At 61.1% G+C, this 15,934-nt stretch overlaps 1 protein-coding gene across 1 annotated transcript; it reads right to left on the reverse strand.

The window, feature by feature from the left end:
* Positions 1 to 383: 383 nt before the first annotated feature.
* Positions 384 to 9,429, reverse strand: REN (renin). Its single transcript, XM_051821161.2, has 9 exons — positions 9,276 to 9,429; positions 6,228 to 6,378; positions 5,566 to 5,689; positions 4,868 to 4,986; positions 4,051 to 4,247; positions 1,833 to 1,952; positions 1,407 to 1,551; positions 1,154 to 1,252; positions 384 to 699 (listed from the first exon to the last, which is right to left on the reverse strand). The coding sequence occupies exons 1-9, from the start codon at positions 9,353 to 9,355 to the stop codon at positions 538 to 540; spliced, it is 1,197 nt and encodes a 398-aa protein (XP_051677121.1). The 5' UTR covers positions 9,356 to 9,429; the 3' UTR covers positions 384 to 537.
* Positions 9,430 to 15,934: the final 6,505 nt, after the last annotated feature.

The following is a 15,934-nucleotide window of genomic DNA, read 5'->3' on the forward strand; positions in this document are numbered from 1 at the left end:
GGGTTCCCCACATGTAGGGCGGGGGCGTCGCCTGGGACCATTCGTGGGGGCAGGACCAGGATGAGAAGTGGGGCTGATGGGAGTTGTGGGGGTGCAAAGGTAGGGCTGGCAGGCTCAACACACAACCGATGCCACGGCACTGGCGTTGGTCCCCGGGGGGTCCCTGGGGGGCCTGGGCTGGCAGTCTGCATCTTCTCATCCGAAGTTGTATAACCAACGCCAGCCGAGCCCTGCTGACAACAGGCGATGGCATCGTCCCTGCAGGTAAGGACCTGCGCACAGGACTGTGTGGTTCGTCAGTCTGTGCCACATTCCTGCCCGCACAGGACCACACAGCGGCCCCTCCCTCTGTTCCAAGCCCTGGTGAACTCAGGTGCAATGGGTTGTGAACATGAAGTCTTTATTCTTTGTCCTCCAAGCAGGGAAGGGCTGGCGCAGGGGGCAGGGCAGGCGTCCAGCAGGAGCTCCATGCCTGATGTCCCCCCACAGGCACAGGTCCAGGCAGAGGAGGGCTCTCAGACTGCTCCAGCGCTGGCCTCAGCGGGCCAAGGCGAAGCCAATGCGATTGTTGTGCCGATCAAACTCGGTGTAGAACTTGCGGATGAAGCTGGCGCCCAGCACCCACACGGGCCCCGTGGGCGGGGGGATGTCCAGGCCATGCAGGGCCAGGGTGCACAGGTCATCATTACTGTAGGGGTCCTGGCAGGAAGCAGGCGCATCCCCCCATCACCTGGCTGGCCCCAGCAACCACCTTGAGCAACTTCTCAGCCCCATCTGCTAGTTCTTCTCCCCACCCCCACTGGACCCCCATCACAGCTGGGCCCTTTGCACCCCCCACGGGGGGGGGGTAAGCAGACAAAGAGGCAAAGGATGCATCAGGCCGCGGGCTGCCTCCAAGGGCTTCAACTCTGCCTTGACTTCTGACCCCGGACAAGTCACTTAGAGTCTCTCGGCCCATTAACCCTGAGAAGACGCTGAGCGTGTAGGTGCACCAGCACCGTGGTTTGCAAACATGGCTGCAGGTTGGAACCCCCCTGGGGCCGCCCCTCGTGGAGGTTCTGATGGAGCAGGTGCGGGTGGTTGCCTGGGTCCTAGAAATTGGAGACCCCGTGCCTTGGTCTCGGCCCCGCCCACCCTCCCCACCTGCGCGCACCTGGAGGACGTAGTCCCTGCTCGTGAGTGTGTAGGCTCTGCCTCCCAGGTGGAAGGAGACGTCGGGGAGTGTGGGCACCTGGTTGCAGTTCACCACATACTGGAGGGGACAAAGGGTCTTTCTGAGAACAGGGCACTTCCTCTCACCCATGGAGGAGGAGGCCTGAAATGGCCTCTTTTGGGATCCAGTGTTGCACCCGGCATGGTTTGGGGGCCTACCCTCCCCATGGCAGCCCCCCTCCCCTGCTTCTTACTTCATCCGAGCTCTGCTCCTTGGCTCCCAGGGCCTCCGTGAGCAGCCTGAGGGAGCTGGTGGGCCCCGAGATGTAGGATGCCCCAGTGTCTACCACCGCCATGCAGCCCTCCTCACACAGCAAGGTGGCTGACCCTACAGACACGCTGGGGAGGCGGGGCAGTCAGCGGGGCACCCAGGGGCTGACGGGCGCCTCCAGGGTGCAGAGATTTCCCAAGTGGGGATGGGTGATGGAAGGCATGCTGGTGGTCCCATGATGCCATGGGGAGGGGGAAGGGACATGCTGCCCCCTCCCTCCGTGCACAGCAAGTGGCATGTGGCCTTCCCCACCCTGGAGGGAGCAGGCAGAGAGGGCAGCCTGATAAGCCCGCCCCGCCCCCAGTGGCAGCTGCATTTTGGGGGCGTGGGGAGGGCTGAGAATCCTGACCCCTTCATGGTGATCTGCCAGGAGCCAGCCTTGCTGATGCTCACGTAGTGGAAGTTGCCTTGGTAATACTGGGGGTCGCTGCCTCCCAGCACGATCTCTCCCCCCGGCAGGTGGGAATTCCTAAAGGAAAGATAGAATCTCTTGGAGACGGTCAGCAACAAGGGGGCAGTGGGCCAGGGTGCGGGGCGGGGGGGGGGGTGCCTCCGGGCTGTCGCCGGGAACCGTCCAGAGAGCTCCGCTTCTGTGCCGGGCTTGCTCCTCCCAGAGCCCAGCCAGAACATCTTCCAGGGCAGTCCAGCTGTGCCCCAAAGGCGTCCCCAGGGAAGGGACAGGCCCAGGGACAGCGAGGAGATGCAAACCAGACACAAGCCCTCCCCCCCCCCCCCCAGGGTGTGGGCTGCTGTCGAGCAGGTGCACAGCGAAGGACTCGGGGCAGGCTGCATGGTGACAGGTGGGGGGGGGGCAGGTGGGAGGGACCGACAGTGGGGATCAGCATCCTGCGCAGCCCGGGCTTGCTGAGGGGGGCTTTGGGGGAGGTGTGTGGGAGTCTGGGTCGGGCGTGAGGGTCAAGGCCACGTGGTGGGTTTTCTGCAAAGAAAGAGCCGGCAGAGAGGAAGCCATGCTTTCAGGTAGCCCACGGCCCTGCTGCTGGCAGCCTCTCTACACTCGGAGTCACCAAGAGGTGAAGTTGCTTGGCCTCAAGTCACCCAGGCCATGAGTGGACGAGCTGGGGACTGGCTCCAGGGTTCCTGGTGCCCGGTGGGAAGCCACTTTCCCCTGCCCTCCCCTCCTCCACCCTGCATAAGTCTCCCATGGCTCAGGGGCTGCCTCAGGGCCGGTTTCCAGAGCTTGCAAGCGTGCATGAATGCGTGTAATGTGATCTTGCAGAATTCACAACAGAGGCACATGCATAGGTGGGCCTGGGTGTGTGGGTGGGCACATGGTGTGCTGTGCAGGTGTGAATTAATCATGTTTGCACAAATTCCCACCGAGGCAGGGTCCCTCTGGACGTCCCCTCCTCCCCACGCGGAGGGAAATGAAGGCGCAGACCCTCCCTCCACGAAGCCCGCCCTCTTCCTGTTCGCTGGGTCCTCGGCCCTTGCACGCTCCCAGGCTCCTGTGCCCCACTTATCGCCTCTGTTTCCACATCTGCAGGCTCCCGCTCTCCACTGGCTCCTTCCTCCACCTACGAGCGCTGCTCCGGCAGCCTCAGCTCGCTACCAACACCCACCCTTCCTTCCCCTCCCTGGGTCTGGATCTCACCCCGCATTCCCATCCCTGTTGGATTTCCCAGGGCAGCCTACATTTGTGACCTCCGCTTCCCCACGCCCTCTGTCCCCTCCTAGCTGCTGGCCATATGGCCTTGGCCCCACTTCCTCCTTGCCAGCTCTTCCCAGACCACCACTGCCTGCCAGCCACTGACTGGCCTTTTCTCAATGCCTCCTCACCAGAGAGTCCTCCTCCGTCTCCCCTGGCCTCATGCCCCCTCCTTGTGACCTCTTGCCTGCCACTCAGCAGTTTGGAGCAGCTCACAGCCCTGCCCAGGACTGACAGCTGCTTCCCACGGCTGGCTGAGCTGCAGAGAAGCTAGCTCGGCCGAGAACCGAGAAGCCACGCTTGCTCGCCTCGGGTCCACCTGTAGCAGGCATCACCTTGCAACACTCCTTGTCTCTGTGTCAAGTGAGCGCAGGCAGGACAGCAGGGACTGGGTTTTACTCCTTGTGTTCTCTGCTGTGCCCTGGTGCCTAACGTGCTGCGTGGCACCGACCATTTATTCAAACAACGAGGGAGCAAATGGACCGAGGAAGGTGTGCATGAATGAATGAAGAGTGGGGAGCACGGCCCTCCTGGGGAGGGTCACAGCGACGCCAAGTTTCCCACGAGCCCCTCCCGCCTTCTCCTCCGTGCTGCCCGTTGGAACCTCCTGGGCGGCTCTGTACCTGCACTTTGCCATATGGGAGTCACCGTGCACCAAGGCTGCTGAGCCCTTGGAATGTGGCTGGTGCAACCAAGGAACCGCCTGCTTCATTTAATCTCATTTTAATAAACTTAAATTCAGCTTCCATGCTGGCTGGGACAGCTGTGGATACTGACCGAGCGCCCCCAGCGCACTCAGATCCTGCCCAGACTCTCCTTCCACGCCCCCGCCCACTTCTTCTGCAAGCTCCCTCCTGCCCCGCCACCTCTCCTGCCTTGTCCCTGCGGTGCCAAGCCCCACCTGCTGTAGTAGACAGAGAAGACTTCCTCCTTTAGCACGCGCTGCGAGAGGATGTGGTCAAAGACAGGGGTGACCCCGCCGACGGCCTGTGCAGGGAAGCCCATGCCCAGGACGCCGTCGAACTTGGCCAGCATGAAGGGTATCAGCGGCAGCTCCGTGACCTCGCCGAATGTCTGCGTCACCGTGATCCCGCCCACCTGCAGGAGGAAGCAGCACAGAGGCTGAGCCCACTGCCCCTGGGACACACAGCTTTACTAGTCCTGCAGGCATAGCCCCTCTCCCAGCATGCATCTGTGCTGCAGGCCCAGCAGATGGCCCAGAGCTCCCGCTCCAGCCCAGCTTCCCCGCGGGGCCCCAGGGGGCCGCCAAGCCTGCCCCGCCCACCCCTTTTCCTGCTCACAGACGAGTGGAGGGGTGAGGCCCCACTCCGATTTCCTCCTAGGCCCCGTGAATACCCCTCCCCTAACTCAGACAGGCTCCAGAATGGGGAAGGGTCAGACACAGGTCAGATGGAAAAGAAAGCCAGGCCCTGCCAATAATCGCAGACTCTCACCCGAGCTCTGACCCCGAGTCTGGCCCGGGGTTTCCATCTAGTGTCTGGCTCCGAGCCCAGGCAGAGCCTCAGGTAGGCTGGTGGGCCGTGGGGCTCAGGACAAGGCCAGCACTTGGTGCATCACCCAGCGGGCAGCTCGGCTTTGCGTCTTTGCAGCCCCAGCTTGGAGCTGCACAGAGGGTGCCCCTCAGATCCCAGGCTCCCAGCTAGGCTGAGATGTTGTGGGGCGGGGGGTGGGGTGGGGGGGAGGACGGCCCCACTTACAGTCACTATGTCCTGGCTTAGGAAGCCCTTGACCTTCCCGGATCCGTAGTGGATGGTGAATTCCGTCCCGTTCTCCAGGTAGCTGGAGGATTCCGCCGAGTCGTAGAGGTTGTGGATCTCTATAGGGTGACAAGAGTTCAGGGAGAGAGGCCCGGGCAGGGTGCGCAGGGCAGGGCGGATGTGCTGAGGCGCAGGGGTGGGGTGGCCCTGAGGGTGGAGGCCTGGAAAGGTGCTCCCTCCCTCAGGGACCGTTTCTTGTCCCCTCTCTGTGCCAGTGCCTCTGAGAGTTCTTGTCCCCAAGCAGTTGGAAGTACTTGTTCCACCTGCATCACAGAAGATTCTAGGCCCAGGGTCAGGCTCAGACAGAGGCTGCTGACTGAGGCTGGGGGTGGCAGGGCCCGGGTGTCCGGGCTGGGCGTGGGAATCCACTCCTGTCCCCATCAGGGGGCTGGGAGGCGGCCTTCTGAGCGGCCAGGGGACTCCGGAGCCTGCTGTTCCCCCTCGTTGGCCACCTCGGGAAAATGAGGGCAGCTTCCCCTCTCCTCTCAGGGTCAGAGGGCACAGAGGCAGACAGGAAGCTGTGCAGTTGGCAGCAGGAGGGGTGCAGGGGGGTGTGGAGCAGGACTTCCCAGGCAGGGCAGGGCAGGGCAGGGCAGGGCAGGGCCCTCGGGGAGAGGCGCCCCAGGCGGGGGGCTCACCGCAGGCAGTGTAGAGAGGGCTGCACTTGGTGGAGGGCACCCAGAGGTTGGCCGAACCCGTGTCGAAGATGACTTTGAAGGTCTGGGGTGGGGTGCCGATGCCCACCTCGCCGTAGTACTGGGTCTGTAGGGGTGGAGAGAGGCGGCTGGGGGCCTTGGGTCTCAGGGTGCTACTTGGCTCTGCTGTGGCTCTTGTGGTGAGCTTGGAGAGTGTGCACAGTCTCTCTGGATTTGCTCTCCTGCAGGGACTGTGGCATCCCAGGATGCAGGAGGGTCAGGGAGACGAGAGAGCCGAAGCAAACACCAGCAATGAAGCAGGGAGCTGCAGGACCCTCAGCGGGCCACTGGGGCAGGGGCCATCAGGCTGTGCTGGGTGGGCTGGCTCCCAGATGCCCCACTGAGGTCCTACTGTCCTCCCACCACCAGGGCCACCCAGCTGGAGCCTGGGCTGGGTGCTAGCCTAAGCCTCCTGGCCCTCTGTGCCTCGGGCTCCCCAGCTGTTAAATGGGAATTCCGTGGGGTGCTTCGGTGGAACCCAATTCCTCGGCTCCTCGGTGAAACGCAGCTTGGGAAGAGTGGGCCTTGCTGGCAAAGGAAACCTTGGGGCCAAGAGAGAAGGGGACTTGGGGGTAGGGGTGGGACCCGGCGGGACAGGCACTCACGTCCAGGTAGTTGGTGAGGACCACAGGGGTGGTGCCATTGGCCAGGGAGAGCCTCTTGGTGAACCGGCTCCACTCGGCACCCAGCCTGGCCATGTCCACACCTCGCTCCTGCAGGATGTCCCGGACTGAGGGCATTTTCTTGAGGAGGATCCTGGCCCAGGGAGGAGGAAGCAGAAACAGAACTCTGTACTGGCCCCCGGGACTGCCGCAGTCTCAGCCCACCGCGGACCTCAGCCTGGGCGCCATGGGGTCACGTCCCAGCCTAGGGCCTTCTGTGAGCCACCGGTCCTGGTGCTAGATAATCCTTGGCTAACCTCTCCCTGTTGTCTAAATTTGATTAGATGAGGCCATCTGTGTGATGGCCCATTTATTTGCTCACTCATCCCATAATCACGCATTGAACACCTGCTCTGAGCCGCATTATGCAGGGTCCTGGAGATAGGTAAAGATCCTTGCTGCCTTCAAGGAAGCCCACCAGGCAGGAGACAGACAAGGAAACAGGCAGCCACAGCTCGCCATTCCCGCTGGGGCCAGCATCCCTCAAGCCGAAAGGAGGGAGGCAGTGCCATGTGTGGCCTCTAGGTGGCAGCAGATACACAAAGCACTCTGCAGGGTCGGTAGGACACCTGGGAGCTGGCACCCAGACGGGCTGGAGTGGAGCAGACCCACAGCATCAGGCCAGGCAGGGTGCCCGTGCACCTTGTCCTCGGGAAGATGTGTCTTGGGCCTAAGTCTCTGTCCCTGGGCTTCTTGTCCAGACACCTCCCCATCCCCTTTGGGAGGCAGTTAGAGACTTAGGGGTCTGGAGCATGGTGAGCTGGTGCCAGATAGGGATGTAGAACTGTGCACACTCACCCAGGCCAGCCACACAGCAGCAGCTCTGCAAACTAGCGTCCTTATCCCATGCTCTACGGGAGGAGACTCAGGAACAGGGGAGCAGGGGGCTGACGCACGTGGCTGGCTATCTTTCCCAGAGGATCCCCCGGGGTGCGGACGTGGAGGCTGCTTGCCAAAGCCTGGAGGAAGCCATCTCCAGCCTTGGCCAGGAGGTCCCAGGACTGAATCCCCACTTAACCTGGCAGTAGATTTTCCTATACACAGAGTCCCTCCTCCTTTGGCGGGTGCACCCTGCACTCACGTCTCCTGCCCCCGCCGCGCCGGCCCATGAACGTGAGTGCCGCCTGCGTGCCTATCCCCAGAGGTTGTGCTGGAACTGTCCTCTCACGGTGTACAGGTCACGAGCTGGCTTCACAGGTGGCGTTTCCTTTGATCCTCACTCATCCCATGGGGTGGGTGATTTTATTAAGCCCAGAAGAGGCTCTGACTCCACTCCAAACATCCTCTGCTGAGCGCCTTGGCTTTGCTGCCACTCCCCTTTCGGGAAACCCCTTCTGTCTCCCAGTTCTTCACTCTTCAAAGTTCAGCACACACCCCTGCCTCCGGAACCTTGCTGGGGCCGGCACTGTGGCCCAGCAGGTTAAGCACCGCCCTTTGATGCTGGCATCCCGTACAGGTGCCGATTCGAGTCCCGGCTGCTCCACTTCCAATCCAGCTCCCTGCTAGTGTGACTAGGAAGGTAGTAGAAGATGGCCCAAGCCCTTGGGCTCCTGCACCCATGTGGGAGACCTAGAAGCTTGCCCCCAAAGACTCGGTCCACACTGGTGTTCCCCACCAGCCCAGGGAGGCAGTGCCATATGGTGGGGAAGCACACAGAGCTTGAAACCCCTGTGTGACTCTAAGCAAGCTGCCTAACCTCTCTGGGCCTTTTAAGACCCTCATTTGCTTCCCTATGAAAATGGGTCTAACGGTGGTGTCTACCCCAGCACAACTCTGCAGCCCAAGCCCGCTGCCCCCTGCGCAGTCCCTGTGAGTCCTGGGGTGTATGGCAGCGACAGCACCTTGAGAACGCAGCACATCGATTCAGACCTCCCCAAGTGCCTTCTCCACTCTGCACAGGGCGGGCAGCACAATTCCTCCAGCTGCAGGCAGGCACTGTGGCACAGCGGGTTAAGCCAGCCCTTGGGATGCCTAAGTTCCCTATTGAAGTGCAGGTTCAAGTCCCAGCTGCTCTGCTTTCGATCCAACTCCATGCTAATGGCCTGGAAGGCAGCAGATGATGGCCCAAGTCCTTGGGCTCCTGCTGCCCATCTGGGAGTCCCGGATAGAGTTTCTAGCTTCAGCCTGGCCCAGCCCTGACTCCATGGGCATTTGAGGGGTGAACCAGTGGATGAAAGATCTCTCTCTTCTCTCTCTCCTCCCATCACCTTGCCTTTCAAAATAGATTTTTTTTTAAAAAAGATCTATTTATTTACTTGAGAGGCAGAGTTACAGAAAGAGAGAAGGAGACAGAGAGGGGGTCTTCCATCTGCTGGTTCACTCCCCAAATGGCCACAATAGCCAGAGCTGGCAGATCCGAAGCCAGGAGCTTCTTCAGGTCTCCCACATGGGTGCAGGGGCCCAAGGACTTGGGCCATCTTCCACTGCCTTCCCCAGGCCATTAACAGGGAGCTGGAATCAGAAGTAGAGCAGCCGGGACTCAAACTGGTGCCCATATGGGATGCTGGCAACTCAGGAAGGTGCTTCGCCTGCTATGCCACAGTGCTGGCCCCTAAATATAAATTTTAAAAATGGCAAACGGAGACTTGACGAGGTTAAGTAGCATGTGCAGGGTTCCAGAGGTAGAGCAGAATTTGAACCAGATGGGCCACCTTTGCAAGGTGTGCATTTAGCCTGCTTCCCTGGCAGAGTTTACACTACCCATCCCTCACGCCCTTCCTAACACCAGGCTGTGAGCTCGGGGGTGGGGGAGGGCCAGAAACACATCTCAATCATCTCTGAGCTCCGCCCCACTCCCCCGTGCCCCAGGTAGGGTCCAGAAGGCATGGCTGCCGAGCTGTGTGACACTGGGCAAGCTGCTTGCCCTCTCTGAACAGGACTACACCTCCTTGCCCAGCTGGTCATGAGGACGAATCGGCACCACATAGCTGACCGGGTGCCAGGAAGGTGGGAGCCTCCAAGTCCCTGCCGCCCCTTCCCTGCCCGAGTTACCTTCTGAAGGCGCTGGTGTCGGCGGGGAGACCCAAGGTGCAGGAGCCCCAGAGTACCAGCAGGAGTCCCCAGCGAGGCATTCTGCTCCCGGGGCCGAGCTCGCTCACGCTGGCTCCACTGCAGCCTGGGGCTCCCTGGTCCTTCTTCCTTTATACACCGGCACGAGGCATGCTCACCGTCCCGCAGGGTCCTGATTTATTGCACGGGGCCAGAGGCGCGGCAGCCACTCGTAAATCCCACCCGGGGGGACCAGGCTTCCTGGACGTGGAGCAGGGCTCTGTGCCCAGTGACGCCAGTGGCTCCTCGCCTGGCCTGGCCCCGCGACCCCCGGCGGGGGTGGAGGCTGATGAGCAAACCGTGCTCAGGGATCGGCCTGGGCTGGGCTGGGCAGAGAACTTGGTTCCCAGCTCCCAGCCCCCATGGCCCTGGGGCTCCCTCGTCAGCCTCAGCCCAGCTTTGCCCCCGCCTCTTACCTGGTCTTCCCATCTGGAACATGAGGGAAGCTTCCTGGCTTGGTCCTTGGTGTGTGTGGGGGATCCTGTACCTGGCGGGGAGTCTGCCTGCCCTACCCATGCAGGAGGCTGAGAGGCATGGCACACCATGCCTGCCGGGAGGGCCCCCACAACCTGACTGCTGGCTGGCAGGCGGTGGGAGCCCCAGGCACTCCCCCCACTCCCTGTAGGGTCCTGTAATTGCCAATCAAGTAAACAGCTCCTGGGTGCGGCCCGGGCCCATTAGGACCACCTGGAAAGCTATCCCAGCTACGAGACCCTCAAGCCGATTGGAGAAGCATAGAGGTGCCCATGTCGGTTCTCTCCTATAGAACTAGTGTTGCCCTGAATTAGTTACGCCCCTTCTGCCTGCCCTTTAAAAGGTGTGCATGGTCGTTAATACAGAGGATGAGTTCACCGACACTTGTCTCCGGTGCTTCTTGCCGAAGATTGCCGTCGCTCCACCATCCTGGCGGTGTGGGGGTCCCGCGGGTCAAGCCCGCAGACTGGGAAGCAGGGGCCGGGGGAGGGCGGCCCTTGCGCCCTGGGGGGCTCCTGCAGAGGAGGGGGCGCAGCCGCCTTCCCACCCCTCCACCCCCTTCTGCGTGGCCCGGGTTCCGTTTGGGCCGAGTCTGCGTCCTTCCCCCTTCCCTGTAGCTTGCCCAGCAGTCAGGCGGTGCCCACACACCTGGCCCCTAAGTGCCAGGACGGGTGTGGTTTATTCAGCTTCTCTCTGATTTCAGGGCCGTCCTCCTCCATGGGGCAGGCCTAGACTCAGCCCAGACTCAGCCGGGGATGGGCTGCCTTCGTGCCGTGAAGAGCATGAGCCATCACCTGCTGCCTCCCAGGTGCATCAGCAGGAAGCCAGATCTGCAGCAGAGGTGGAACTCAACCCCAAGCACTCCCAGGAGTCATAGCGCAGCGCATCACCACGGCCAACCCTTGGTGCTCTGTAAATCCTCGTTCACTGAGCATTTGTGCTTTGCCAGATGCTGGGCTTACAAAGGTGACAAAAATGCATACACCTCTGCTCCTGTGCACCCACATTCTAGGAAAATAGACCGCTACCATCACACGCTGACATACACAGTGATGATAGCTAGTGCCGGCAGTGACCTCCAGGAAGGTCTCCCCTAGGAAATCACCCCTGAGTGGGCACCTTCAGCCCACCGCCCCGCCTCCAGGTCTGCGGCTGACAGGTGCTCCCATCCATGGTTTCACAGCGGTCCAAGCAGACAAAGACAGCAAGGAAGGACAGGACAGTCGAACTGCCTTTCAAATTGCTTTTGCATCCAACTTTGAACCCATCTTTAATTCCTTTCCCATGAATGGTTTGACAACCCCTCAAATAGCAAAGGCAGCTCTTTGGAAGAAGTTGGGCCGTAGGGAAGGAGATTGAGAGCTGGAAATGTGAGTGAGGACTGAGAGAGGAGTCTCTCCACCCCCCCCCCTTCCTTCTGCCCTTCTTTTCTTTTTTTTTTTTATGATTTATTTATTTGAAGTCAGAGTTACACACAGAGAAAAGGAGGGGCAGAGAGAGAGAGGTCTTCCATCTGCTGGTTCACTCCCAAATTGGCTGCAACAGCCAGAGCTGGACCAATCTGAAGCCAGGAGCCAGAAGCTTCTTCTGGGTCTCCCACACGGGTGCAGGGGCCCAAGGACTTGGGCCATCTTCCACTGCTTTCCCAGGCCATAGTAGAGAGCTGGATTGGAAGTGTGGCAGCAGGGACTCGAACCAGCGTCCATATGGGATGCTGGCATTGCAGGCGGCGGCTTTACCCGCTATGCCACAGTGCTGGCCCCATGCCCTTCCTTTCTTAAAATTTTTTATTTTATTTATTTGAAAGGCAGAGTTATGGTGGTGGGGTGGGTGGTGGCTTTTATCTGCTGGTTCACTCCCCTGATGGCTGCAATGGCTGGGGCTGGGCTAGGCTGACTCCAGGAGCCTCTGAGTCTCCCATGAGCATGCAGGGGCCCAAGCACTTGGGCCATCCTCCACTGCTTTCCCAAGTGCATTAGGAGGGAGCTGGATAAAGTAGAACAGCTGGTGCATGAACTGGCTCCCTTATGGGATGCCAGCATTGCAGGCAGCGGCTTAACCCGCTACACCACAGCGCCAGCCCCTTGTCTCCCTTTTTTCTTTCTTTCTCCTTCCTCCTCCGCTTTCCTCTCCCCACCCCTTTCTCGGGATGGGAGGGGTTGCAAGTATTAAGGGCCTGGAAACACTCAGTTGGCAGGCAGGGCTCCTCCACACAGTAAGATTCTTGAGAGGTGGGGGGAGGGGCAGAGGTGAGAGAAGCCCGGGGCCGGGCAGCCGTCTGCTGGGGCAGCAGAGAGGAGGGCAGGCCCCCAGTGTCAGCCCGAGAAGCTGGAGGACTTCCTGGTGGCAGCTTCTGGCAACCGATGAGGAGGAAGCCAGGGCCTCTGCTGGCGCAATGGACATGGGAATAATTACACACAGTGGAAAGACAGTTTCTGTAGTTAGTGAAGAGGTTTGATGGCTGGAGAGCAGGGGTTATAGGAAGCCAATCAGCCCTGCTGACTGACCGCTCCCCCCAACCCCCCCCCCCACCATAGTGCTGGACCACTGGGGTCTGGATGCAGAGAAAGGGCATGGCTGGCTTCATACGGCATTGGGATGACCAAGATGAAAGACAAGGAAACCTCAGATCTTAGATGGCGGTGCCTGTAGTGGGTCCTGGAGAGAAGACGAGACAGGGCAGGCCGGGTGAACTGAGCAAAGGATTGTGGGCCGTGAGAAGAGCCGGTCTGGTGGGAGCTGGCCTGAGGTGGAGCAGGTGGCTGAAGGGGATGAGGGTGAGGAAGTGGGACACCCAAGGCGGTGAGAGGCCAGGGCATGGCAGGGTCACCCTCTGCTTGCTTGGTGACGTCATCCGAGAGAATGGCAGAGGGCTTGGGGAGGAGGAAGCGTGTAGCCAGGAGCGAGTCTTTGACAAACGAGGGGGTGGGACCTGCCAGGCCAGTAATGGCAGCAGGGAGTAGGGGCAAGGAGGCGGGTGCTTCCCCCACGTCACCATCAGCCTGCGAGCCCAGGCGCCAGCAACCCTGGAACATAGGAGGAAACTGAGACCTGGGGTGTCCTTGTTTGCAGATGGCACTGGCCTGTTCGGGACTTGCATCTCCCCTGTGTTACTGGTCAGTGTAGCCACAGAGGTCTTGGGTGCTGGGCCTCCAATCTCACTCCAGGGCCCCCACTGGTGGGGGGTCCGTCTGTCTGGCTTGAATCTCAGCAGACAGGCTGACCTGTGGAGGCGAGGTAGGGTGAATGATCATCCACTGTCTTTTCCCCACCCCCTGGGGGCGGGGCAAGGAGTAGGGAGGAGACAGAGGAGGACCTGAGGAGGTGGGGCCAGCCTGGGGCTCAGAACAAGAGTCACACCAATGGGATGCAGAAGAAAGGGGTGCTGAGTGGGGGCAGTGGCTGGACTGCTTTCTGGGGTGGGGGAGCTTTTAAAGCCACACTCCTAGTACAGCTGGCTGTGAATTCTGCATCCATGGATTCAGTCAATTCAATATTCAGGGAAAAAAAAAAAACAGCACCACTACTGAACATGTGTAGACTTCTTGCGACTCTTCCCTAAACGATACAGTGTAACAACTCTTTAAATACCAGTTACATGGCACTCAGTAGCCTAAGTAACCCAGAGATGATGCAGAGCGTGCGAGGGTGCGTGCAGGTTTTAGGCAAACACTGTGCTGCTTCGCAGAAGGGGCCAGAGCACCCGTGGACTTCAGTATCTGCAGGGGATCCTGGAGCCCATCCCTGTGGGTACAGAAGGAAGGATGAGCAGGGAGAGCCCCGCGTGCTGCAGGAGGGCCTTCCTGCGTATTTCAGGTCAGGATTCAGGACTCTCTGAAGGCAAGGGCCGGCCAGAGGTCTGAGCAGCCACTGTATCCAGGCTGCTGGGGACCCAGCACTCCAGCCAAGCTGCCCTCACTCCTCACACCCATCCGCAGCCTCCTGCCAGGCCGTGGGCGACAAGTGTGAACACCCCCCCCACCCCAGGATATGCTAACTCCTGGGGAGGCTACAGCGTGGTGGAGAGCTGCAGGGGCAGGAGAGGCAAGGGGACCCGCTGGAAGAGCACAGGGCCTGTCTCTCGTGGTCCCTCTGCAGCACAGCACCAGCCATCGCAGAGGGAAAGGAGGACCTGAGTGCAGACTGGCTGCCACAGGCTCGAGGGATCCTCCCTCCAGCTCTGGGCCGAGCACAGCCAAGCCCCTCCAGGGCTGGAAGAGAGAAGCCCCAGGGTGCTGCGAAGCCTCCCCAGGAAGCAGAGCCCCTTCAATCCTGGGGAAGGAAGGAAGGAAGAACCCAGCAGGCCATACCACCCAGCCCCAGCGTAGACGCCCCAGGAGGTGGTCAGCTCCCTACCCGGGGACAGTCACGCTGTGGCCAGAGCTCAACGGTCAGGGGCTTCCCTGGTGGGAGGGGCCCCGCTGGGCCAGAGCTCTGCCTTCCGTGGTGTCCTAGGGTTCTGCAGATGCTGACGCTTTGTCAGGGCCTGACTGTCCCCCTGCATCTCTGCCAGGGGGTAATCCAGGGTGGGGGCAGACCCGCGGCTTCTCTCGTGCCCTTGGAAGGTGCCCTTCTGGAGCCCTGGGCCGTGGGATGGAGAGGAGAGTGTGCCGGACCCTTATCAGGGCATCTTGCAGGCCCCGCAGCCCAGGGGTCCAGTTGTTCTCACAGAGGCCCCCGGGATGCCTCACCCTGAGGTCAGGGAAGCCGAGTGGATGGGGGAGGGAGGTTGCATTGCCCCTGCCCTTCTCAGTGGGGCAGAGCCGGTCATGAGAACCATCAGGGGAAGCATAAATCCAATGGGAGCCAGGCCCGCCCACCTTTCCTTAGCTGCTGCAGCTGTCAGGGTGGGATCCTGGCTGTGCAGAGTGGGATCCTGGCTGTGCAGAGTGGAATCCTGGCTGTGCAGAGTGGGATCCTGGCTGTGCAGGGTGGAATCCTGGCTGTGCAGGGTGGAATCCTGGCCATGCAGAGTGGGATCCTGGCTGTGCAGGGTGGGATCCTGGCTGCTCAGGGTGGGATCCTGGCTGCTCAGGGTGGGATCCTGGCTGTGCAGGGTGGGATCCTGGCCATGCAGGGTGGGATCCTGGCTGTGCAGAGTGGGATCCTGGCCGTGCAGGGTGGAATTCTGGCCGTGCAGGGTGGGATCCTGGCTGTGCAGGGTGGAATCCTGGCCATGCAGAGTGGGATCCTGGCTGTGCAGAGTGGGATCCTGGCTGTGCAGGGTGGAATCCTGGCCATGCAGAGTGGGATCCTGGCTGTGCAGAGTGGGATCCTGGCCATGCAGGGTGGAATCCTGGCTGTGCAGGGTGGGATCCTGGCTGCTCAGGGTGGAATCCTGGCTGTGCAGGGTGGGATCCTGGCTGCTCAGGGTGGGATCCTGGCTGCTCAGGGTGGGATCCTGGCTGTGCAGAGTGGGATCCTGGCCGTGCAGGGTGGAATCCTGGCCGTGCAGGGTGGAATCCTGGCTGTGCAGGGTGGAATCCTGGCTGTGCAGAGTGGGATCCTGGCTGCTCAGGGTGGGATCCTGGCCATGCAGGGTGGGATCCTGGCTGTGCAGGGTGGAATCCTGGCCATGCAGGGTGGAATCCTGGCCATGCAGGGTGGAATCCTGGCCGTGCAGGGTGGGATCCTGGCTGTGCAGGGTGGAATCCTGGCTGTGCAGAGTGGGATCCTGGCCGTGCAGAGTGGGATCTCCCAGTATTCAAGTGTGGCTGAGAGCCTCTCTAGGGCTGACTGCTACCCCTCCCCTCCTCCATGGTAATGTCCCTGTGAGACTGGGTGGTTGGGGAAGGCCTGGGTGGAGCTGGGAAAGGCTGGAGGTCACCCAGTTCAATCTGTGCTGCTTCGAGCAGGGCCTGGGTTTGTCCCAGGATGTCTCACGGGGCCTCTGCCACTGGACTGAGGCTTACTGTTCTGGAACTAAACACCTCGGGCCCATCGGCTTCTGTGGGTGAAAAGCAAAAATCAGACGCCGGGGCTTCTCCCACACCTGCCCTCCCCCAGCGTGCTCTGCTGCCTGACCCTGGAGGGCCCCAGCTGGCTGCTGGGCAGATTTGTTCAATTAGAGGGGACCAGAGCCCAGCAGCCGAGGCCTTGAGAGGCAGGGCTGCGTGTGGGCAGCTGCG

This window comes from Oryctolagus cuniculus, chromosome 13, assembly GCF_964237555.1.
Source record: "Oryctolagus cuniculus chromosome 13, mOryCun1.1, whole genome shotgun sequence".
Lineage (NCBI taxonomy): Eukaryota > Metazoa > Chordata > Mammalia > Lagomorpha > Leporidae > Oryctolagus > Oryctolagus cuniculus.

Bases quoted from the DNA above. Each gene is read 5' to 3' on its own strand.
- REN (XM_051821161.2), bottom strand. From the start codon at position 9,355: ATGCCTCGCTGGGGACTCCTGCTGGTACTCTGGGGCTCCTGCACCTTG. The intron at 5,690-6,227 runs GTGAGTGCCTGT...CCACCCCTACAG, and splicing joins TCCTCACCAACTACCTGGAC to ACCCAGTACTACGGCGAGGT. The intron at 4,987-5,565 runs GTGAGCCCCCCG...GTCACCCTATAG, and splicing joins CCCTCTCTACACTGCCTGCG to AGATCCACAACCTCTACGAC.